This window comes from Macaca mulatta, chromosome 4 (genome assembly GCF_049350105.2).
Source record: "Macaca mulatta isolate MMU2019108-1 chromosome 4, T2T-MMU8v2.0, whole genome shotgun sequence".
NCBI lineage: Eukaryota > Metazoa > Chordata > Mammalia > Primates > Cercopithecidae > Macaca > Macaca mulatta.
The window spans coordinates 64,551,362-64,575,394 of NC_133409.1; the positions used below are offsets into that span (position 1 = coordinate 64,551,362).

Consider the following 24,033-nt stretch of genomic DNA (forward strand, 5'->3'; position numbering starts at 1 on the left):
GTGATCTCATTGTTCAGTTCCCACCTATGAGTGAGAACGTGCGGTGTTTGGTTTTCTGTTCTTGCGATAGTTTGCTGAGAATGATGGTTTCCAGCTGCATCCATGTCCCCACAAAGGACACAAACTCATCCTTTTTTATGGCTGCATAGTATTCTATGGTGTATATGTGCCACATTTTCTTAATCCAGTCTGTCACTGATGGACATTTGGGTTGATTCCAAGTCTTTGCTATTGTGAATAGTGCCGCAATAAAGTATAAAGATTGACAAAAGGACAAGTTCTTTCTACATTAGTGTTGCACTCATGGAAATTTATATGTAAGTTTGAAGGCTTTTATGTATCATGAGCAAAATGGGGAGTTTTAACATAGTCTAATGCATAATACTCAGCTCTCTATCAATATGTATAGTTAAGAATTGCTGTACAGATGAGAACATATGGACATATGCTGGGGAACAGCACACACTAGGGCCTGTCATGGGAAGCGGTGCAGGGAGGGAGGGCATCTAGAAGAACAGATAATGGATGCTGGGCTTAATCCCAAGGTGATGGGCTGATCTGTGCAGTAAACCACCAAGGAAGGCATCTACCTACGTAACAAACCTGCCTATCCTGCACATGCAGCCCTGAACTTAAAAGTTGAACAACAACAACAACAACAAAAAGAACTGTTGTTCAAACAATAACATATAAATAAAGAAATTGGGACAAACATTTCATGAAACCAGTTAACTCATCCAGACATTTTAGATTATGAAAATACATGTTTAATTGCTTTTTGCTACTAAGAGAAATAAGAAGTAACCTAAGAGTCACTACAGAGCTGTTCCAGTTCTCATACCAATAAGCTTCGTGCCCATTGGTGAGATATTTCACCTCTCTGTGCCTCAGTTTCCTTGTCTGTAAGCTGATCTGTTTTTCTGAATATGCCTAAGGGTCTCTATTAGGTTTAAAACACAAGGATGTTCTTAATCGAATGCAAAGAGCATTCTTGTTTGTTTAACCTGCATGTGTTTTCAAAAAGGAGCAAAATCATCTTTTATTGAAGTCCAAGGGTGGGCACCCTGCAGTAAACTCATTCTCCTTGTAACACAATCTTCTGACAGGCTGACAGTGACTTGTGCTGAGAGAGTCTGCTAGTGATGCCTATTTACCTTGCAGATTCCTGAACCTGCATTTATTGTGAGAAAGTGGCATCTGACTTCCTTCCTCGTGCCCTCTTGTGCAGATGAATAAGGCATTCGCTGGCCTGCTGTGTGTGGTTTTCTCCCTTGTCACCAGTCAATGCGTGTCTTTTGAATCGTGACTAAGGATTTTGTAATGTGTTAATGCTTCTTTTGGGCTTCACTGGGCTGAATTAGGTCACTGAAGGTGGTTGAATTAAGAGAAAAATGCATTAATTTGATCATTTAATCTCATAAAACAGGAAATAAGAAAGCTTCTTTTAAAAAATACAAGAACATCTCATTAGATTTAATTACAATGCTCGTGAAACTTTTACAGATGTTGACATTTAAGTCCCAAGTCTTTTCTGACTACTGTCATAATTTTACAATTATTTTCTTAAATAATTGCTGCATTTATCTGATATTTATCTTAAAAAAATTTGAAAAGTACTACCAAATTGTGTACCAAAAGTTAGAACTACTTTCACCAACAGTGTATATACTTATACCTTGCCAACACTGAATCTTATTAATCTTTGAACTTCTAGCATTCTAATAGGTGAAAAAAGAATGTTTCATTTTAAAGGTACTCTATTGATAACAAATATGGTTCAGTGATTTGTTTCATATGCCTGTTACCCACTTTTACTTATTTTGTTTATATTGCTTTTGTTTATAACTTTTGCCCATTTTTCTATTGGGCTGATACAACAAATGCACCTTTGCTGTGCATTTAAGCATCTAGAACTATCATGAGTACATCATTGAAAAAGCCATAAGAATATTTTCTCCTGGAGATTACATTCTAGAGAAAAAAGAAAAATAAACAAAAAGATCAGCAATATGTACAGTCATGCACCATATAATGACGTTTTGGGAAACAATGGGCCACCTATATATGATAGTGGTCCCATAGATTATAATATGGTACTTCTACTGTACTTTCTCTATGTTTAGATACACAAATACTTACCATTGTGTTACAGTTGCCTACAGTATTCAGTACAGTATCATGCTGTTCAGGTTTGTAGCCTGGGAGCAATAGGCTATTCGATATACCATAGGTGTATAGTAGCTTATGCCATCTATGTTTGTGGAAGCGCACTATAATGTTTGCACAATGACAATATCACCTAACAACACATTTCTCAGAACATATCCCTGTGGTATAGTGACACATGACTATATTGAGATAAAAGCATGGGGGATGACCAGGATTTACTTAGAGGTTGCTTTAAGCTAACTGATCAAGAAAGGCTTTTCAAAGGAGGTGATATTTCTTTCATGATATTACTGATAAGATCACCCAGTAGAAGAGCATCTTTTCAGGTGATGGAAATAGCATGCATGAGCTTGGGGTATTCCGCCAACAGAAAAGGACAAAAGGTTCCTGGGATGAACCTTCCAATTTCTCCAACCTCATCTCTTCCTACTTTCCCTCCATCACCTTTTCCAGCCTTATAGAGAAGCCCATGCACAGCCTGGTAGTCCAGGGGAAGGAGTTTCCATTTTATTCCAAGCATGTTAGAATGCAAGTGGAGCTTTCTGTAAAGGAGTAACAAAATCAGATTTATACCTTAACAGATTACTCTGGTTGCTAGGTGTGAAATCAATCACTGAGAACAAGAATGGATGCAGGGAGGCCAATCAGAAGCCTACAGCACTTGTCTAGGTAAGAGCTGATATTTAGTTGGTGTAGAGGATACTATACTTGGCCCACCCAGATTTCCTTTACCTGTTGGGTGTGCCAGTCTCCTAGCCACCATGAAAGTAGGCTTCTATCGGCCAGGCACTGTGGCTCATGCCTGTAATCCCAGCACTTTGAGAGGCTGAGGCAGGTTGATCACCTGAGGTCAGGAGTTCGAGACCAGCCTGACCAATGTGGTGAAACCCTGTCTCTACTAAAAATACAAAAATTAACCAGGTACGGTGGCACATGCCTGTAGTCCCTGCTGCTCAGGAGGCTGAGACAGGAGAACTGCTTGAACCCAGGGGGCAGAGGTTGCAGTGAGCTGAGATCGTGCCACTGCATATCAGACTGAACAAGAGTGAGAAAAATAAAATAAATAAATAAAAATAAATAAATAAATAAATAAATAAATAAATAAATAAGAAAGTAGGCTTCTATCAGTCCCAGTTGCCTGCTTCCTAGGAGGTGGTACCTGGTCTTCCTTCTTGTGGACCTTAGCCAATGATTGACCGACAAGGGGATCCCTTGCCTGGAGGTGGGGTTAACTCTCTGTATAATGTGCTCTAGCACTTTATTGTGTTGTCAGCCTGAAGCTATTCTTTAGCTTAAATGATGTTTCTGCTTAGCTGCCTCCTACTGTTCCTCCCTGCTTCTCTTTGTCTTCTCTTCCTCAATAAATTACTTGAATAAGAATCTTCATATTAGGCTCTGTTTTTGAATAACCTAACCTAAGACACAGTTTACAATGGTAGAGGCTGAAATAGAGGAAAGAGAAAGGATTAGGAATGCTCTAGAGATAAGGGCTACAGGAATAGTTCTGGAATGTGAGAAAAAGACAGAAATAAAAGTAGTTCTCAAATTTTGTTATTGTACAACTTGGTGGGTAATGGCATCATGTACTAATGGATGTCTGGAAGAAGTAGATTTGCAAGGTAGAGAAGGAAATAATTTTATTTCAGATATGTTAAAGTGTCTATAAACGGATACCACTGGGTAGGCAATTAAATAAATATTATTTGAATGCATGTGACAGAGTGGAAGTACTTATGATGAGAGTATAGATGAAAAAGACAAAATTTCTCAGGATTGAGTCCTGGTATGACAATTGGAGCAGAGAAAGAAAATCCAACAAACATACTGAGGAGTGACCAGTGAAGTGAGGAAAACAGGAGAAGGTTGTATCACAGAAATAAAGAGAATAAAATGTTTCCAGGAAGGTCTGGCCAACTGTTGAATGCAACGGGGTGGTTGATGAAGATGAAGACAACAGATCACAAGATATGGAAACAGGGAGATTATTGCTGATCTTGACAAGAGAAGATTTTGATAAGAGAAGATTCTGAGGTGATGGGTATGCCTATGTCTAAACTCATCAAGAGGTATACATTAAACGTGTACAGTTTTTATATATCAATTAGATGTCAACTGAGAAAAAGAGAAAAAAATGCTAAAAAGGAAAGAATGGAAGAAGCAAATACATTGACCTAAGCAACTATTGTTGCTATAAACAGGAGCAATGAATCAGTAACTCAAGAGGGACAATGAGGTCAGGGGTATTTTTCTTTTTGATTGACACTGATAGGAGGGATAAACTGATTATCCAAGAGAGAGAACAATTGTAGGAGAAACTCCTTGAACAGACAAAAAGTGATGGGATCTAGGGTCCGTGAGCAGGGGTTGGCTCTAACCTAGAGTAGACACACTTCAAATTTACAACAGAAAGGTTGATAGATAATATACATGCCGGTGAAGAAATGTTTATAGATGTAGTGGGAGGCAAAAGTAGTTTTAGATAGATTGTTTCTATGTTCTTATTGAAATCTGAAATGATGACCAAGTTGAAATGGGGAGTGGGAATGGTTTTGGTGGTTTGGAAATTTGAAGAGAGAAGAGTATGGATGAAATAATTAATGAAATATTTAATATTTAATAATTAATGAAATAATTTGTTCTGTAAGAAAGTTTACTTACAGGGGTGATGTAGTATAATTTCCTTGGGCTATTGAATATCCCTTTTGGTATGTGTGCTCATGAATTTTAAATAAAACCATTCAGCAAGGTCATGAGTCTTTTTTAGTCATGTTTAGGTGCTCAGGTGTAGACATGGAATAGGCAGATGGTTGGGTTTAACTAGCATTAATGTCAGGAAAACACAAACGAGTTAAGGAATTTGCAAGAAGCAATTAAGAGGTAGACTATGAAATCTAAGCTGGGCTAAGAAGGAAACGAGAGGGAGAATGGAAAGAAAAAATAGGAAGGTTAATGGATTTGAAATTTTGATGAGGTTGAAGAAGTGCTGTGGTAAGGGTAGTAGAATATATGAGTTTGTATGATAAGATGAGGTAGCAGAGACGGATGTTTAACATCCACATTCAGAGGAATTAGAAACATCTGTGATAACAAGGTCAAAAGTGTGACCCTGGACTTGTGTTGGTTACAGGAAACATCAGTGGAAGGCGAGAGTTTGAGAAACCATGAGGGCAGGGTATCAGATCTATCATCCACATGCATATGAAAATCCCCAAACTTCGGGAGAGGAATAGAGACACAGAGGCTCATAAAATGGGAGCTAAAGTATCAGTGGAATAGAGAGACAGGGAACTTGTAAAGTGCGATATTTATCTCATTGGTTTCTATGAGTTTTCAGTTTTTTTAAAGTGTATTTTATTATAAGAATGCTATAAAATAAAAATCATAATATAAGACACAAACCTCTCATAAACCCATCACTTTGTCAGAGGATGGTGGATTCTGACGAGGCCCTATAGCTGTATCTGGTCTGCCGATCTCTGACCTGGCCAGGTGTTCCATTTATTTTGCTTACTCATTCTTTGTGGAAATGTTGCAGGGCTTTATGTCACCAAGAGTGGCTGCTTGTTAACCTGGCAGCCAGCTGAAGCAAGTCCTCAAATGAAGAGTCCTTCTCTTTGTGTTTCTTTGACCTCTCTAGTCCAATGCACTGATCTTTCCTACGTGGTTAAAATCTGGGACAAGAACTATTAACAATGGTTGCAAAATAGGGCAGCAATCCTTCATTTTATAAAACATGTCTCATTATAGGTTCCCTAGCTCAGCTTGTCTCTCATTATTTCCACAGAGTTGATTGTCTGGTTACATTTCATTACTCTCTTTAATCCATCCAGATCTTCCTTCAGTCTCAGTTATATTTACAAATTATTTGCCATTCCTGTGACTAACAAGTTGTTATTCCATTTTGTAAGTAGTGTTGTTGCCACAGTTGTCTTGAACATCTGCTGATTGTTTCCGGACAGGGAATTACGGGGAGAGCGGAATGGACGCTTTCAAAGAGTTGGCTGCCCAGGAAGGCCTCTGCATCGCCCATTCTGACAAAATCTACAGCAATGCTGGGGAAAAGAGCTTTGATCGACTCTTGCGCAAACTCCGAGAGAGGCTTCCCAAGGCCAGAGTGGTGGTCTGCTTCTGCGAAGGCATGACAGTGCGAGGACTCCTGAGCGCCATGCGGCGCCTTGGTGTCGTGGGCGAGTTCTCACTCATTGGAAGGTAAGTCTCTCTCTCTCTCTCTCTCTCTCTCTCTCTCTCTCTCTCTCTCTCTCTCACACACACACACACACACACACACACACACACACACTTTGAAACACATATGCTTACTTTCACAAAACTAGACTTGCTAACTCCAAAGTGGGAGTGACGTGCAGTGCTGAGCTGAACATTAGTTCTGGATCTCACTGATAATGTGAATACTGGCATCCCACTGCTAGACAACAGAAGAACAAGGCTCAGGAGGGAGGATTGGTTAAGCCCAGGAGTTTGAGGTTACTGTGAGCTATGATTGGTGCCACTGCATTGTAGCCTTTTTTGTCCAAAAAAAAAAAAAAAAAAAAAAAAAAAAAAAAAAAAAGGAAAGAAAGAAAAACAAGAGCAGAGCAGCATATAACAAGATATTGAGACTTTTTCAGAAAAAAAAACATGGAAAGCTTTTTGGCAGAATATGTCTTGATCTGGAGAATTATTCGTTTCACTTGCTTTCTCCACACCCAAGCTGATGCTTACGTCTTCCTACCTCCTAAACATGCGCATCTTATTGAGATATCAGTGGATAAAGAACAGCAGTGAAAATGGAAAATATGTATTAAGATTTGAAATTTATAGAGTTGTCTAAAGACAAGTGAAGATATGCAACAGAACTGTGGAAGTTTATAATATATCTTGTCCCATTTATGAGTTAGCTAATTTTGATGCTTTCTGCATGTGATTTCTGGAATTGCTGGTGGTGGGTCCCAAAATTTCTGTTCTCTTTCTAAATCGTGTGTACTTGTTTGGCAACAGATGGTAATCATCACTGGATTTTTCACAGGGCTTTTGACCTAACAGATATCTTGTTTAATTTGCCAGCTTCTAATATTGCATAAAGAAACTGCTCAATTTTCCCCAGGAACCTACTGAGTTTACCTGATCTTTACTGATCTTCAACCCTATCACACTTATCTTCCAAATCTCTTTGTCTCTTCCCATCTCTTCTTCTGGGTACACTATAATCATATCACACCCATTAAAGAGCTTCAACCACTGATCTTCTGCTCTTGGAAGTTGGGTAGTACTGGTGTGGACATGCTCACTGGACCTTTCCCTTCTGTCCTTGTGTTTATAATAATGATTGCAATTCTAGTATGACTAACTTTGCCATCACCTGGAATTAGAGGTATAAGACACTTCAGGGACTTTTTAAAAGAAAGTAGGATAGAGGGAGGCCGAGACAAGTGGATCACGAGGTCAGGAGATCGAGACCATCCTGGCTAACACGGTGAAACCTCGTCTCTACTAAAATGCAAAAAAAAAAAAATTAGCCAGGCGTGGTGGCGGGCACCTGTAGTCCCAGCTACTCGGGAGGCTGAGGCAGGAGAATGGCGTGAACCCAGGAGGCGAAGCTTGCAGTGAGCAGAGATCGCACCACTGCACTCCAGCCTGGGCGACAGAGCGAGACTCCATCTCAAAAAAAAATAAAGAAAGTAGGATAGAAATACAAATAAATGAATAAAGAAACAAAGAGATACTCTCCAAGCATGAGGAGGTGTGGAGCCAAGGTCAAATTGTAATTCATGATAAAGATAATTATTACACGTGGGCAAAATTGGCACACTGGCACACAGAGTCAACTTGGCTTCTTCAACATGGTGCAGTTTTTGGAAGCCAATAAAATGTTCATAAGAAAACTGGTCTTCTAAGGAGTATTTAAATAAGAAATGTTATTTCTTTTAGGAGTGAAAAGAAGGTAAACAGTATTTTTGAAGTGTTTCATGGAGTAATATTCTTAATAAATGCACCAGGACAAAGGATGTACAGACATTCAGGCCTTTCCATTGCTTCTGTAACATGACTGCTTTTAGGAAGATTGCTTGTTTTTAAAAAATTCTCATATGTATAATTTACAAAACAACAATAGTCTGTTTTGCAGAATTTATTCTTTTTATAATATCCTCAAAAATGGCTATCTACCTGGGTTCTGGAGATATTGAACAGATGTGGCAAACCTGTGAACTTCAGGGCATATAGACTACCTAATTATGAAACATAATTACACAAAATTGTGCTATGTGTAATTGGAGTGTGAAAAATATATTCTGTCACCATTATGAGCTGGGCAAGAATGATAATGGCAACTTAAGTCTTTCTAGCTCTTTGTTTTTTACCTCCTAATAATGCAGGTGAACTCATACAAGTATTTCTGAGAGTCACATGTGTTTGTTTATGTGCTTGTCTGTGAAGAGGTCAGCTACATGTGATGTCTACCTCTTTTATTCCTCTTAAATGCCCCACTTCTGCTGGATTCCACTGACATATCCGAGGGAGCTATTGTTGCAATGAACACCTGAGCTTCTGAGGACACTGCTTCCTGTGGTAATAGTTATGGTCACTGATGCATGGAATCCTTGAGATGACAAAGCTATACCATACTCTTTGCCAAGTGAAGGAAAATGTCTCTGCTCTTCTGGGCTACTTTCCATGAGTGGCTCTCAAAATGGTGTTGGCTTTTAATGCCGCTCTTAGAGAATTTTGATGAAAGCAGCCTTTAAAATTTTTTTTTGTTCACAATTTTCTCTCCCTTCCCTGATATCCAGATATGAGTTTATAAGGAGGTGAGCTGGGGACAGAGCCAAGTAGTGAAACGATGCCATCCTTAGAGTTAGTCTTCCCTTCAGGTGGCTGATTCTCTCTTTTCATTGGGGATGGATTCTATCCTAAATGGTGCTCTGTCACTCATGTCAATGGACACGTGGTGGGCTTGGTTCCCTCATTTCAGCAGACGTGTCCAGAATGGCTACAGTTTAACCTCAAGCTGCAACTTCTAGCTATATTAGTAATGCTGCCAAATATATCTCCCTCCCTTTCCAAGGGATTTTTATGTACCAAATGTTGAACTTTTTTGAGATCAGAAGCCATTGTTTGGTTTCTTTCATAACACATGGTATGATTCTGGCTACTGCCAGAGCCACAAGAGGGCATTGTGTAGGTGTCATGAACTTCTTTTCATACAGATGAAGATAGTAAATAATGGTGTAGACAGCAGCAGGAGAGATTTGGTTAAAAAAAATTAGAACTTTTTAAATGAAGACTTATGTGCCCTTGTCTCCATGTCTGTTGTTTTCTCTCACACTTCACATGCAATGTGTCTGGAACTCTTCTTGGCAGTACCATCAAAACATATTCAGATGTGGACAACTTGTCACCACTTCCTCTGCTATCATCCTGGTCCAAGCCACCATCATCTTTCACTTGGCTTATTGTGATAACCTCAAAATTGGACCTCTTGGCCATCTAGTTTCAACATATAAGGCAAAGTGATCGTCTAAAAAATTAAGTCAAGTAATGTCACTCATTACCTTACATGCCTAATGCCTTAAAATGATCCCTTATTTCTTTCATAACAAAGTCATTACAAAGGCCTTCAAAGCTCCATATTTGATCACTTGGAATGAGTTGCTTAGAATGGAATAATGAACTATATTGATAGAAAAATAGACTTCTAAAAAAGGAAGCTCTCATAGAGAATAAAAATATCATATATTTAATAAATGTGGGGTAATGAAAAAACCAAACAAAACAAAACATGGGCTAAGAGCTCTAGCTATGCCACGGAGCAATTATGTGATCTTATTTACTTAGTAGCTTTTTGTCTTGTAGCCTATTTTTTTCTATAAAAATAAAATATTTGGCTCCAGGTCATCTTTAAACATTTTTCCAGTCCTAGAATTTATAATATATTAAGAAAATATGGCTAATCTAAGATCAATAAGGATGTATTTATAGATATGTCTAATATTGTTCATGAATTGGGTCTGATCAATTTTCTCACCAGCCGCTTTGTTAAAACCAGAATTCATAGAATAAGTTGGTCAATATTAGGATAAATCTGTGGTTATGGAATATAGCCAGCAGACCCAGGGGAGACTCAAACTTTGACTTTGAACAAATTGGCATAGTATTCTCCACCAAGCAAATTAACTAATCACAATCAAGTTAATCATCGTGCAAAAGAATAATTTCTTCTTGGCTCTATGAAAGCTTTATTTAAGATGCTTCTCAGAATTATGTGCACTATATTTACAATAATAATTTTAATAATGATTGTGATGCTGATGATGCACCTGCATCTGATAATACCTGTTTAGGACTTACTATATATAAGCACTGTTCTAAGAACTTTGCACATAACTCAGTTAATTATCACAACAATGTGATAAGATAGGTAGTAATATTATTCCCCTCTCAATTTATAGAATACAGTAACTTGTCAAAAAGTGCTGCAGTGTCAGTGCTGGGATTTGAACTTAGGGACTGCAACATCAGAATCTGTGCTATTAATTAGTAAGTTTGTGGAGTAATGGAAAAACAAAACAAAACATGAGATAAGAATTCTAGTTTTACCATGATTATTTTGTTTAAGAGATATTGGCATTAATCTTAGTTTCCTTTTAACTTGCCCTCTCTTTCAGAGATTTATTTCATTGTTTAGAGTCACCTTCTTTGGGAAAATCAGCTAAAGTATCTCCCATGAGAAAATTATTTTACATTTTTAGTTATTCTTTGTTTCTTTGCATTCTTTTATTTTGTGCTTAGTTTTAAGTATTTCCTATGATGATTCATTAAAGGATAATTCATTTAACCTCTTTTCCAGCTCATTTCTTTATCTTAACATGAGACTTTACAATATCATTCTCTTTTCACACCAGGCTTTATCTATAGAACTATATTTATGTAGAAGCCAACTTGGAATGAGTGCTATTTCTCTAAAATTCTAAGTTACAATTATTAAAATTCTAATAGTTAACTGATGAATCTGTTCTAATTCTTAATTTTTTTATCTGAGGAAATTAAAACTGAGAATAATTTATGTGTATGAATACAAAAATCAGCTACTATTTATTGAGGGTTTGGTAGGTACTAGGCTATTGATATATGTTGTCTCTAGTTCCAACAACAACCCTGAAAGGTTGACTTGAAAAGCAGAGAAGTTCAATAATTACTCCAAATTCCTAAGTTTAATAAGTGGTGAAGTCAATATTCAAACTTACTACTGCACCATATTATCATATATATATATATATAGGTATTGAATTGTAACTGCCTCAACTGTAGGAACCAAGTTTTGCACAGTTGTTTATTTTCCTTCATGCCTAGCATCGTGTTTTGTCATGATAACTTTTTAATAACTACGTCGAAGTGCTTGGTGGGTAGTAGACAGAGCAGGTAGCTTCACTGTGTGACCCCTGATTTCCCTGTGATAGTCTAGAATCAGTAAATTTTACCTGGTTTGGTAAGGGTTGATGCTCTTCAATCAGCCTGTATCTCTACAATTCATCTGTAAAATTGGAACAACAACCCATTTGGGTTGTTGTATTTGTCTAATCCCAAAATGCCTGCTTGCCTGATGAGTCATCACTGGGTCTCACTAGTAAGTCCCTTGGGGGTACCTTAGCTCCCCTAAAGACACACTGTTCTTTCAGGTTGAGTGAGAGCCTCCTGTCTTTAGTCCTTTGCCTAGTGTTGGCATTATCCTGAGCCTCCACCCTGGTTTCCTCATCTTGGGAAGACTTTACTGTAAATTTACATTCTGCTTTGTTAGGAGTCTCTGAGCAGACATACTAGGTGTACCACATTTATTTATATATTTGCTAGCCTTTTTCACTGGATTATGACTACATTTTTTTTTTTACACCGTTCTTACATTTCAGTTCCTTGTCCCTTACTAGTGTGTACTGTTTTATCTATTGTTTCTCGCAACTCTGTGATCTTCTCACTCATTAGGCCAACTTTCTATCACTCCTCACTGCAGAGAAACACCACCTCCAGCCGTTTAGCTAAAAGTTGGTCTAAGAAAATGTTAAATGCCATGCTTTTTTAGTTGAAACACAACAAACACATCAAACACACATGTAAAAAATGGTTGAAATGGCAATAGCTTTATTTGGAAAGAAGATTACAGTTTCATTTAAAAGCAAATGAAATACTTGGTTTTTACTGTGTACCTTTTGGAATCTTTTTCTTTCAGAACACATATTTGGAAAAGTGACCTCTATATCCTTGAAATATAAGATTATATAGCATGGTGTTATGTTTCATATGCTTTTTAAAAATAAAATATGGGTTATTTTAGCTTTCATCTTTCCACTATGGGAAAAAAATGGGGAAGAATCTAAAGTTTGCAGCCTTCAGGAAAAATTGCAAAGGTTTTATTTTAAAGAGAATATGGACTTTCATTGAAGTGTGACATCTCCAAAAATGGATTATAATCAGAAGGCGAGCAAGGCAGATAAGCATTTTCTGATGCATAATGGTCATGACTTACAGATATATGACTTGGCCTTTTCTCAGCTCCCAAGGGCAGGAAATGATTACAAACCTGTAGACAGGCTATACCTTTCTTAAAACACTCCTGCTCTACAGGCAGATTAATGAGAGCTTTGTGGAAAATTACACTGCTAGAAAAAGACTGAGAAATGTTGCTTGGGGAGGAGAAGGAATTTTGTTTAGAATACTCTAGAGAATAAATATTATTTGTAAGATATCAACAGTTATTGTGAGTATAGCTCTCTGGCACAGAATTGCTCAGGATTTTCATAATAACTGAGATGGCTGATTTACCTTAAAGTTGGTAATTATAAACCCTTCTTATAGTCTAACACCTATAGTCTCATGTTTCAGATACCGGACATCTGAAACACGAAAGATTCCACTTTCATGGTCTTTACCTGCCTTTAGGGTATCAAAACATTGAGGAAAAGGATATCTGGTGCTGTCTGCATCTGTATGGCACTACCCAACTTGAATAGATGGAAAAGGATGTCATTATGATTCAGTTTTTTTGTCTTTGATGCTGATCAGAGACAATATGGAATTTATCTTAATATGTTCTTGTAGCACCTGTGGCAGTTCTTACCTGGGTTTAAATCAGAATCAGCAGACACACTTGAAAATAGATTCCTTGATCTCACCTTAGACCATCAGTACAATTTCTTGGTCAGGACTTTGGATCTTCTTTCTTTTTTTCCCCCCCTCTGATGAGTTAGCTTTCAGAACCACTACCTTATGATGCCTAGATCAGGGATTGGCACTCATGTGGCATTCACTATGAATGAACTGCTTATAGGGCATATTTGAAAGGGAAGACAAAATGAAAGTTTAACTCTATTGCCTGTGACTCTACCAATTCAACTCTGTTTTTTTATCTTGAAATTTACTTGCCTTCAAGGTTTTTGTCTTAAACTACAGATACATTTGAGATTAGTTAATAGTAGTAGGAGCAGTACAAAACTATTAGAAGTTCTGTTTATTTCCTGTGTTGGTGTCTTCTCCTGCTGCCCAAATTAGCCTATTGACCTGCCCTCTGAAAACATAGTCATGTTCCAGTTTTCTGACTAATCAAAATGCAAAGTAGGAGCATTTAAGCATAACTCAAGGTCAGCCTTAGCTATCTCCAAGTCTAGAGTTGCCTGGGGCCTACCAATGAACTATCTCTTGCTAATTACCAGAATGGGGTCTGATGATTGAGTTGTTCCTGAAGTTAGACCCTCTCCATAGCCCCTTATCTGTCTATATCATAAAACTGGGGATATTTTAAAAACTTTAGCTTTTGAGCTCCACCTTCTTCAGATTCCAGTTTAATATGCTGGGGAAAGGACTTAGGAATTTATCTGTGGTCTTCAAATTAGCTTTATTAAATTCACCAATTTTATGTGTTTATTTGATGCATTTTGATAACTCTATACAGTGACATAAGCACCAAAGCAATCATGCTTTGCCTTAAGCACCAAGGCAATCATGTGGTGGAACACTTGCACATTGTTTCTAAGTGCCCCTTAGTGCCCCTTTGCAGTCTTTCCTCCGCAACCCCTGGAAATAGGCAACCATGGCATTACACTTTGACTTTTTCTAGAATTTCATATAGAAGGAATCATACAGAATGTAATCTCTTGTGTCTGATTTCTTTCAATTGACAAAGTACTTTTGAGATTCCCTTATGTTGTTGGGCATATTACTAATTTTCTCTTTATTGCTGAGTAGTATTCCATGACATAAATATATCTCAACTTGCTTATCCATTTACCTATTGATAGACATTTGAATTGTTTCTAATTTGTAACTATTTTGAATAATACTGCTGTGAACATTCTTGTACAAGTCTTTGTGTGGACATGTATTTTCAGTTCTCTTTAGGAATTATCTAGAGGTGAGATTATGGGTCATAAGTGTATGTTTACCCTTGTCAATTACTGTATAAGAAATTGACTATTTTCCAAAGTGGCTGTACAGTTTTGCAGTTCCACCAACAATGTATGAGAGTTCTAATTCCTCCACATCTTCACCAAAATAGTGTTGTCAGTCTTTTTACTTTTAGCTATTCCAGTGGGTGTATCATGGCAACTCTTTGTGGTTTTAATTTGCATTTTCCTAATGACTAATAATGTTGAACATTTTAATGTACTTATCTGGCATTTTAGTATCTTTTTTTGTGAAATATCTTACACATCTATGTCCATTTGGATTTCAGGTTGTTTATCTTCTCATTACAGAGTCGTAAAAGTTATTTATAACTTCTGGACACAAGTGATTTATCATATGTATGTATAATAAATATTTTCTCTCAATATGTATCTGAAATTTCAATTCTGCTGAATGTCTTTGGAAGATGAAACATTTTGAATTTTAACAGTGCAGTTAATAATTTCTTCTTTTATGGTTTATACTCTTTGTGTTCTATCAAAAATATTTTACCTCCTCCACGGTCACAAACATTTTTCTAAAAGTTTTATAGTTTTTGCCCCATATTAGATATATGACTCATTTGGACCTTATTTTTGTATATGTTTTGACATAAGGGTGAATGTTCTTTTTATATAAGAATACCCCAGTCATTTGAGAACATTTTACTGAAAGAAATATTATTTCTTCACTAAATTAACTTGTCATTTTGTTAAATATAATATAACATGTGTGCATTTATTCTTATTTTAGATTAATTGAATTTTTAGCATTCCATTTTATCTCTATTTTTGGCTTACTAGCTATGACAATTATTTTATGAATCTAGGGTTTAAAATATACTTCTTTACATTGTTATTGTTCACTTTCCAAGAATATTATACTGCATCACATATGATGTAAGAAGTTTATGGTAGTAAATTTCTATTTCTCCTTCACTTTTGGTTCTATTGTTATCATATATTTTATTTCTATATCTATTCTTAAACTCAAAATACATCGTTATTTTTGCTTGGTGAATTATCTCTCAAGAAATAAAATGAGAAAAATTAACTTCTATATTTATCAATATAAAAACTATTTATGGCCTTCTTTATTCCTTTGTATTAATCCATATTTTCATCTGTATTTTTTCTTCTGCCTAAAGAATTTCATTTAACATCACTTGTGGGGCTTATCTACTGAGACAAATTTTCTTCTACTTTTTGTTTTGCCTTCAAATGTTTTAATTTTGTCTTACTGAATAAAAAATCCCTAGTATAGAATTCTAGGTTGATAATTGACTTTTACTCTCAATACTTTAGAGATATTACTTAATTATACTTTGACTTGCATGGTTTCTGATGAGAAATCTGCAGTACTTCTTTTTACCTTTGTTTCTCTAATATGTATTATCACTGAATGCTCTTAAGCATGTTTCCTTATCACTAGTATTGAGTCATTTTATTATGATAAGCCTTGATGTAGTTTTATAATATTTATGGGACTTGGGGCTTTTTGAATGTTTTAGTTAAGTGTGATCAAATTTGGAAAAATGGCCATTACTTCTTCAAATATTATTTTTGCCTTTGCTGTTATATTCTTTGTAGCTGAGATTCCATTTATATGTGTTTGATCTCTTGATATTTTTACATAGAAAATTTATCTGTTTACTTATTTTCCACTTTTTTTCTCTTTTTCATTTTCAACAGTTTCTATTGCTGTAACTTTGAGTACACTGATCTTTTGTTTTGTAACATCTAATCTGCTGTTAATCCCATCATGTCATTTTAAAATTTCAGATATCGTATTTTTCATCTAGAAGTTATACCTGAATATTTTGTTTACTTTCTGTTTCTTTTCTTAACATGGTCGTTCTTCTGGGATATACAAAAACATATTTAGAGTAGTTGTTTTAAAATTCTTCTCTCTTTTGCCAGGCAGGCTTTCCACTACAGTTTATGGGGTGTGTGCTGTTCTCAGTGTTGTGTAAGTTCCAGGATTTGTTTGTTCTATGTTTTCCAGTGAGTCTTTCTCCAGCCTTAGATATTTTTTTCTCAGATATGTGCACATCAGAACTTAGCTAAAAACTGGAGGGAATCCTTCCACAGATTTATTTCTCAACCCACTTTTCTCCTTTTCAGTGCTCTGTCCCAGTAAGTCTACCTGCTTCAACCTTCCCAAACTCTGATCCCTGTTTTCTTATTCTTTGCTGAATTTCCCCCTCCCTGTTCTGCAGCCTAGAGACTACCACCGGACAGTAACATGGGCAATTTGGTTCATCTCTTTGATTTTAATTTTCTGGAATATGATACTCCTATATTGACATTTATACAATGTCTGATAACAGTTGATTCATATATTTTATTTTGTGTTCTAGTTGTTGAAGGCAGGAGGCCACTATTTCACATTCCTACTAGCAATGTATGAAGCTTCCACATACTAACTAAGGCTTGTTATCATTATTGTCCTTTATATATAGCTATCTCAGTGAGCATAAAATGATATCTCATGTGGTTTTGATTTGCCTTTCTGTAATGTTTGTTTATCTGAGAATATCTTTATTTCGACTTTAATTTTGAAAAATATTTTTGCTGGACATAATATTCTTGGCTAACAACTTTTTTCCCCTCCAGCATGTTGAATATGTCATTCAACTGTTTTTTGGCCTCTTTTGTTTTTCATAAGGGATACTTCTGTATCTTATTGTGGTTTTCTTTTTATGTGATCAGTGGTTTTTCACTTGCTGTTTTCAAGATTTTTTCTTTATTCCAATGTAATCAGTTTTACTATGCTAAGCCTTAATATTTTTGTGTTTATCTTACTTGGAGTTCATTCTTGCATATGTAGATAAAAGTTTTTCAGCAAATTTGGAAAGTTTTCAACCATTATTGCTTTAAATATATTTTTTTCTCCTTTATCTTTCTCCACTTTTTCTGGTACCCTTTTTATATGTATGTTGGTACACTCACTTAAAGGTATCTCACATTTCTCTGAGGCTCTGTTCACTTTTGTTTTTATTGTTGTTCTATTTTCTCTCTGTTCTTTGGGTTTTGTAGTCGTTATTGATCCACTTAGTATTTCTTCTGCCAGTTCAAACCTACAGTTGAGCCCTTCTAGTAAACTGTTCATTTTGTTTATCTTTTCAACTCCAGAATTAATTTTGGTTCTTGTTTTTTTTAAATAACTTATGATAGTCTCTATTTAATTAGACATTGTCATTGCATCCTTTTTTTTTTACTTCTTTAAGCATAGTTTCCTTAGTTCTTTGAATATATTTATAATAGATACTTTTAAGACTTTGTTATAGCTGACATCTGGTCCATCTCACAGGCAGTTTTTGTTGCCTGCTTTTTTTTTTTTTTTTTTGCATGTATGTGAGTCACACTTTTTAAAAAATATCTCATTTTTTTTGTTATAAACTGGAAAATTTTGGTAATATGTTGTAACAATTCCAGACACTAATTCTATTCCTCTTTTCTGGGGCTTGCTTTTGTTATTGTTTATATTTTTTATCTTGGGTAGACTATTTTATTGAAGTCTATTTTTTTGCAGTGTGAAATCACTTGAAATAATCTTTTTTGAATTTGTGCTACGTACTAGTACGTATTTTATATATGAGAAAACTATGGCTCAAAGAGGTTTGATGACTTTTCCGGAGCCACTTACCTAGTCACTACAGCAAAGATATTCAAATAAAAATTTGTCTAACTCAAGAGTACTCTCCTGTGTAAATTGGCTACAGTGATGAAGGTTGCAGAGGATGTATGTATTCATTTTCTATTTTCTACTATAACATATTACCACAAGGTTAATGACTTAAAAATACAAAATTTTAATATTGAGTTCTGAGCCCTCACGTGCCAAAAGCCACCTGGCATGGCAACTACACACCACTCTGCATCCTACAGCGTGGATCCTCTGCATGTGTCTTTGGGAGATGAGCTCACTGAAATGGCCATGTCCAGTCAAGGACACTTTGAGGGAAATTTTGAGTCACTGGATCTTGCAGAATTTGCTCAAAATCAGCCATGGGGGTAAGCTGTTTGGACAGGAATCTGGATCTATGGCTAAAAAGTATCCCGTGGCAACCCAGCTGTTAATTGGAAGCTTCACTGGATGGTGCATGAGTTTCGTATTCCAAAAGGTTGAAAATTGGCTGCAACAGCTGTAGGGGGTGAACTTTTTCTCCTTTGGCTTGCAAGTCATACTGAGTACATCAAAGATGACTGGCAACAACTGGAGGAGGACATGAAGAAAGCCAAAGAGCTGAAGATCCATAAGAACAATCAGATACCTACTGAGGTCAAGAGCAAAGTTGAGGAGGTGGTATCATTTGTGAAGAAGAATGTTCTAATGACTAGGGGAATTTTCAGAGGTCTTCTGCTTGGCATGGCATTATAAGGAGGATGGCCTCATTTCTATTGTTCTTGTTTTTTTTTTTTTTTTTTTTTTCCAGCCACCAGCCTCTATACTCCATCATAGGTCATAGAGTCCTGCCTCTTCTTTTCCCATGCCTTCCTCCGTGCTGTGGCAAATCCAGATGGCTTTTAGAAGCCTCTGTTGGTATAAGTTAATATGGTCCTACCATGAGCTTGATGGAGGCAGAAGAGACAGCAGATATTACTTCTCTTTCCAGTCACTATTAAAGATATTCTTTACTCAGAAAAAAAAAAAAAAAAGCTCTGGATGTCAGAAGTTTGAAATGAGTGTTACTGGGCTAAAATTAAGATATTGGCATGCCTTTTCTACGTTCCTTGGATTGTAGAAATCTGCCTACATTCCTTGGATCACAGCCTTCTTCCTCTATTTTCAAGCCAGTAGCATTGGGCTGAGTTTTCCTCACACTACCATCTCCCTTGTTCTCTCTTCTGTTTCTCTCTGCTACTGTTAATGATCATTGTATATACATTGGGCACACCTGGATAACTCAGAACATTCTCCATAATTTCAGACCAGGTGAATAGAAGACTTTATTTTATCTACCATCTTAATTTCTTTTTTCCTATTGTATTCACTGGTTCCAGAGATTTGAGCATGGACACATTTGGCTGGCTATTATTTTGAGTGGAATGTCAAAGAGAGGACAGGTGTTAGAGTCTGTGGAAAAAGCAGTATCTAGGAAATATTTGGTAGAGGAGTGAGGGAGCCTTAAGAGATTGGTAGATTGAGGGAAAAACTTGATACAAAGTAAGAATCTTAAAGCTATTTGAGGTGGGGGATAGCCAAGAAAGGTCTTAGCACAGTGATATTCAATGTGGGGTTGAGATGAGGGTATATTTTCACAAGACAACGTATGAGTCTTAGAGGTAGGTTAGTGGTTTGAAATTAAAACAGTATGTTTTATAGTCCTAGAATTTGTTTTTGTCATATTTAATGTTACTTGAATTTAAAAAATTGAAAAATGTCTAACACTTTATACTTTTCACAGAAAGAGATAAGTTTTGGAAGAGTGGAGAAACACTAACTGATAGGTTGATCAGGGAGATAGGATCATAAATAAATACATAAGGCTGGAGTTTGAAGAAAGAGGCGACATTTCTTCCACTGACCCAGGACACTGAGCGAATTAATGGCTGGGTAAAAGTTTGGATGGATTTTGGTAATAAATGGATTCAGAAACAGGTGTGCTGCATTGCAAGTTCTTTGACTAGAAAACTTGATTTTTGGCCTGATGCGGTGATTCATGCCTGTAATCCCAGCACTTTGGGAGGCCAAGGTGGGCAGATCACCTGAAGTCAGGAGTTTAAGACCAGTCTGACCAACATGGAGAAACCCCGTCTCTACTAAAAATACAAAAATTAGCTAGGCATGGTGGTGCATGCCTGTAATCCCAGCTGCTCAGGAGGCTGAGGCAGGAGAATCGCTTGAACCCGGGAGGCAGAGGTTCAGTGAGCTGAGATTGCACCATTCCACTTAGCCTGGGCAACAAGAGTGAAACTCTGTCTCAAATAAATAAATAAATAAATAAAAAGAGAAAACTCTTGATTCTTGCAATCCTATCATATCCCATCTCTTTTTGTGAATAAAGTAATTTTGAAGAATAGTAAAATAATTAAGAGCCACTGCCTTCATCATTCTAGACAATAAAAATAAAAATTTTGTGAAATGGTTGAAAATTGCACAGAATAGTTTTTTTTTGTCCTGAGATCCTTTTTTTTTTTTTTTTTTTTTTTTGAGACAGAGTCTCGCCCTGTTGCCCAGGCTGGAGTGCAATGGCGCAATCTTGGCTCACTGCAACCTCCGCCTCCGGGGTTCAAGTGATTCTCCTGCCTCAGCCTCCCAAGTAGCTGGGATTACAGGCACCCGCCACCACGCCTGGCTAATTTTTTAATCTTTAGTAGAGATGGGGTTTCACTATATTGGCCAGACTGGTTTCAAACTCCTGACCTCATGATCTGCCTGCCTCTGCCTCCCAAAAAGTGGGATTACAGGTGTGAGCCACCATGCCTGGCCCTTCTCTGAGGTTCTTACTCAGAGTTGTAGTTTCAGTTATGTCTGTGTCAGGTGTGTTCACGTATTTGGGAGAATATGGATCCTTACTTGTTATCTGACATCTTATCTCTTAAAGATAAGATGTTTCTATGCATTTTTAAGACAACATTGAAAGTTGAAAAAAACATGTCCTTAAGGATTTTAAAATTCAGTTTGAGAAATTTTTATACTTTTTTTTCCTAGTGTTAAATTTTCCCTGCACAGGTATATTCCCTCGAAATTGCCATAGGCATTTTTTTTTCCCAAAAGGTAGACACAGCTTCAGGGATGTGTGGAAACACTACACAATAACTACTGGATATGACTTTATGGGCTTCTGGATTTAGCATTCCTAATAGAGAAATATGAATATTATTTTTTCTCTTTGCTCATCAAATATAGCACATTATATAGTTATTAAATTTTACTCTAGTCCATTCCTGTGGGGATTGCAAACCTAGATAAATGCAAAGGAGCTGGAATTGCAAAAATTATGTCAGTAAAGAGGTATACTGTGTGTAGTTTGCTGACATGTTTTGCCAAAGTAGAATATTAAAAATTATTATATCAATGTACTGATTTTGGTCACTACATACTATTGGAAAATGTTATGTTGTTATACAATCACTTAATTAAACTTATAATTTCCAAAAGGTAAACAAGAGCTTATTAACTATGTTTTGGTTTGTTAGATTAGGAATGTTTACACTTGAATCCCCAAGGCTTTGTGCCTTAAATTTGCTTTAAAGAAAGGAAAGTCTTGGCTGAGACTGACTTTCTGTAGAGAAAGACTTGTGAAATGCAAATGATTTTCATCCATCCAAAATCTCATTATCTCAAGGCTCAATTTGGGGAAAACCTGCTTCCAAACTCATTCACTTTGCCGTTGCCGTGGCTCAGATTCTTGCTGGCTATTTGTTGGAGCTATCAGTTTCTTGCCATGTGGGCCTCTGTGTGGGGCCAGCTCAGGTGAGATCTGGCTTCCCTGAAGTGGGGGGCAGATAGAGAGATCAAGAGAGAGAGGGGAGGAAGTCATAGTCTTTTGGTAACTAATTGTGGAAGTGATATACTGCTACTTTTGCCATATTCTATTCATTAGAAGTAAGTCACTGGGTCCAGCAATTCAAGGGGAGGGGATTGCACAAGGGAATGAACACAAGGAGGCAGGATCATCTTAGAGGCTGCCTATTACGGTGATGGAAACAGACCCATAGTATTTGCATTTGGAAATCACTTTTTCTAATTAAATATGTCTGGCTGTTAGTCATTTTATAGTCTTGCTTTTAAAGCTATTATGCTAATGAGGTTAAAGCAGAAATCAGAATGAAAATTTTTCAATGACAACATTAGAGGACATACGTCACCTGTGCTAGCGTTACCATTTGAGTTTTCTGAGACTTGTAATAGATACTTGTTACAACCTCTACTTTCCTTAAATGTCATCTATTTTAAAAGCTTTAGGTAAAGCCTCTCACCAGTTGTCTGGACATGTCTATACAGATGGTGTTTCCTTGCTGAGTTTATTGTATTTTCCATTTGACTTTGAGGAGCAGTATATGAAAACCAGGAGCATTTTACTTTATAGAAGTTGGTTTGATTTTCTAGTTTTTCCTTCAAACTGGTAAACAGTAAAAATAAAACAATACAATACACATAAATACAAATGCAGAATCCATCTCATAAATCCAAAATATCCTCTTCAGGGTCATTGGAAGTTTTTCTTTTTAAAGTCACAAACTGGAGTTTTCAAGTCTTCATGCACAATTCATATGGTAAGGAAAAAAAAAGATGTATATGCTATACCTTACTGGCTAGAAGAGAAAGGCCCACCATCTTCCCTATCGATGATAGGGTAGGGGTTACATTAGGTTATAAAAATATATTGGTTGTATTTCACAGAGCTTACAATAATACTTGGGTTGTCTGAATCTATATGTTACAATAGACATTGCGGTTTTGGGGAAACCTTTTTCCCCACTTTAACGGACAGACAAAAATTCACTAAATATAGTAACTATCTCCTAAGTTATTCTGAAGATTAAATAATAAAATATAATTATAATAAGGGCACGGTTTTGTTTAGCTAGTTTTGACTCTAGTGCCCTTTCAGCAGTGCTTTAGGCTTCATAGGTATTCAATTCATTTTTTTTTTTTTTTTTTTTTTTTTTTTTGAGACGGAGTCTCGCTTTGTCTCCCAGGCTGGAGTGCAGTGGCGCGATCTCGGCTCACTGCAAGCTCCACCTCCCGGGTTCACGCCATTCTCCTGCCTCAGCCTCCTGAGTAGCTGGGACTACAGGCGCCCGCCACAGCGCCCAGCTAATTTTTTTATTTTTAATAGAGACGGGGTTTCACCATGGTCTCGATCTCCTGACTTTGTGATCCGCCCGCCTTAGTTCTCAGTGAATGTTGACAATTTTGAATATTCAACAATAAAATAGATTTTTCTAGGTGTCAGCAAGGATCCTTTAACTGGCAAGAGTCAAGCAGAAGTTTTGAAACACCTATTAGGAACTGGAAGGGATTAATAAATTAGGAAATGTATTGGTGTGCTTGACTTTAAGTCATGATGTGTTGTAATTGCTGTTTTAGACTTGTTGGGTTAATAATCTTACCTCTTTTTGAGGATTAAAGTGAATAGCTATAATTTGAATGTCTCCCCGTGAGATTCTCTGGTCAATTGAGGTAAGGAAATCAGTAATAAAGACTCAGAGATCTTAACATACTAAAATTTTGGTTTAGTTCACTTGGCTCTATCTCCTGTAGAATCAACAGCTCAAAAATATTAGAAAGTAAAAAGGAAGTCTGTAAGTTTTCCTTCAAGATAAATTAAATATTGTATATTTTCTAAGCAACAATGAAGTTGTACTATTCTATACCAAAATAATTAGTTGATTCAATAAGTTCTTAGAAGAGGATTAGATCTTTTAACTAGGTTAGTTCTCTAAATAACCAATAAATTACATCAGATAATTACTCATATAA

General features: G+C 36.5%; 1 protein-coding gene and 1 pseudogene across 3 annotated transcripts in view; both read left to right on the plus strand.

Annotated features, from left to right (window-relative positions):
* Positions 1–24,033, plus strand: part of GRM1 (glutamate metabotropic receptor 1) — a 418,597-nt gene that overhangs the window by 129,404 nt on the left and 265,160 nt on the right. For all 3 annotated transcript variants that reach the window (XM_077998433.1, NM_001265755.1, XM_077998434.1), the window contains 1 exon segment: positions 6,129–6,378. In XM_077998433.1, the coding sequence (XP_077854559.1) occupies positions 6,129–6,378 (250 nt within the window).
* On the plus strand, positions 18,478–18,981 carry LOC144340774 (FUN14 domain-containing protein 2 pseudogene; annotated as a pseudogene).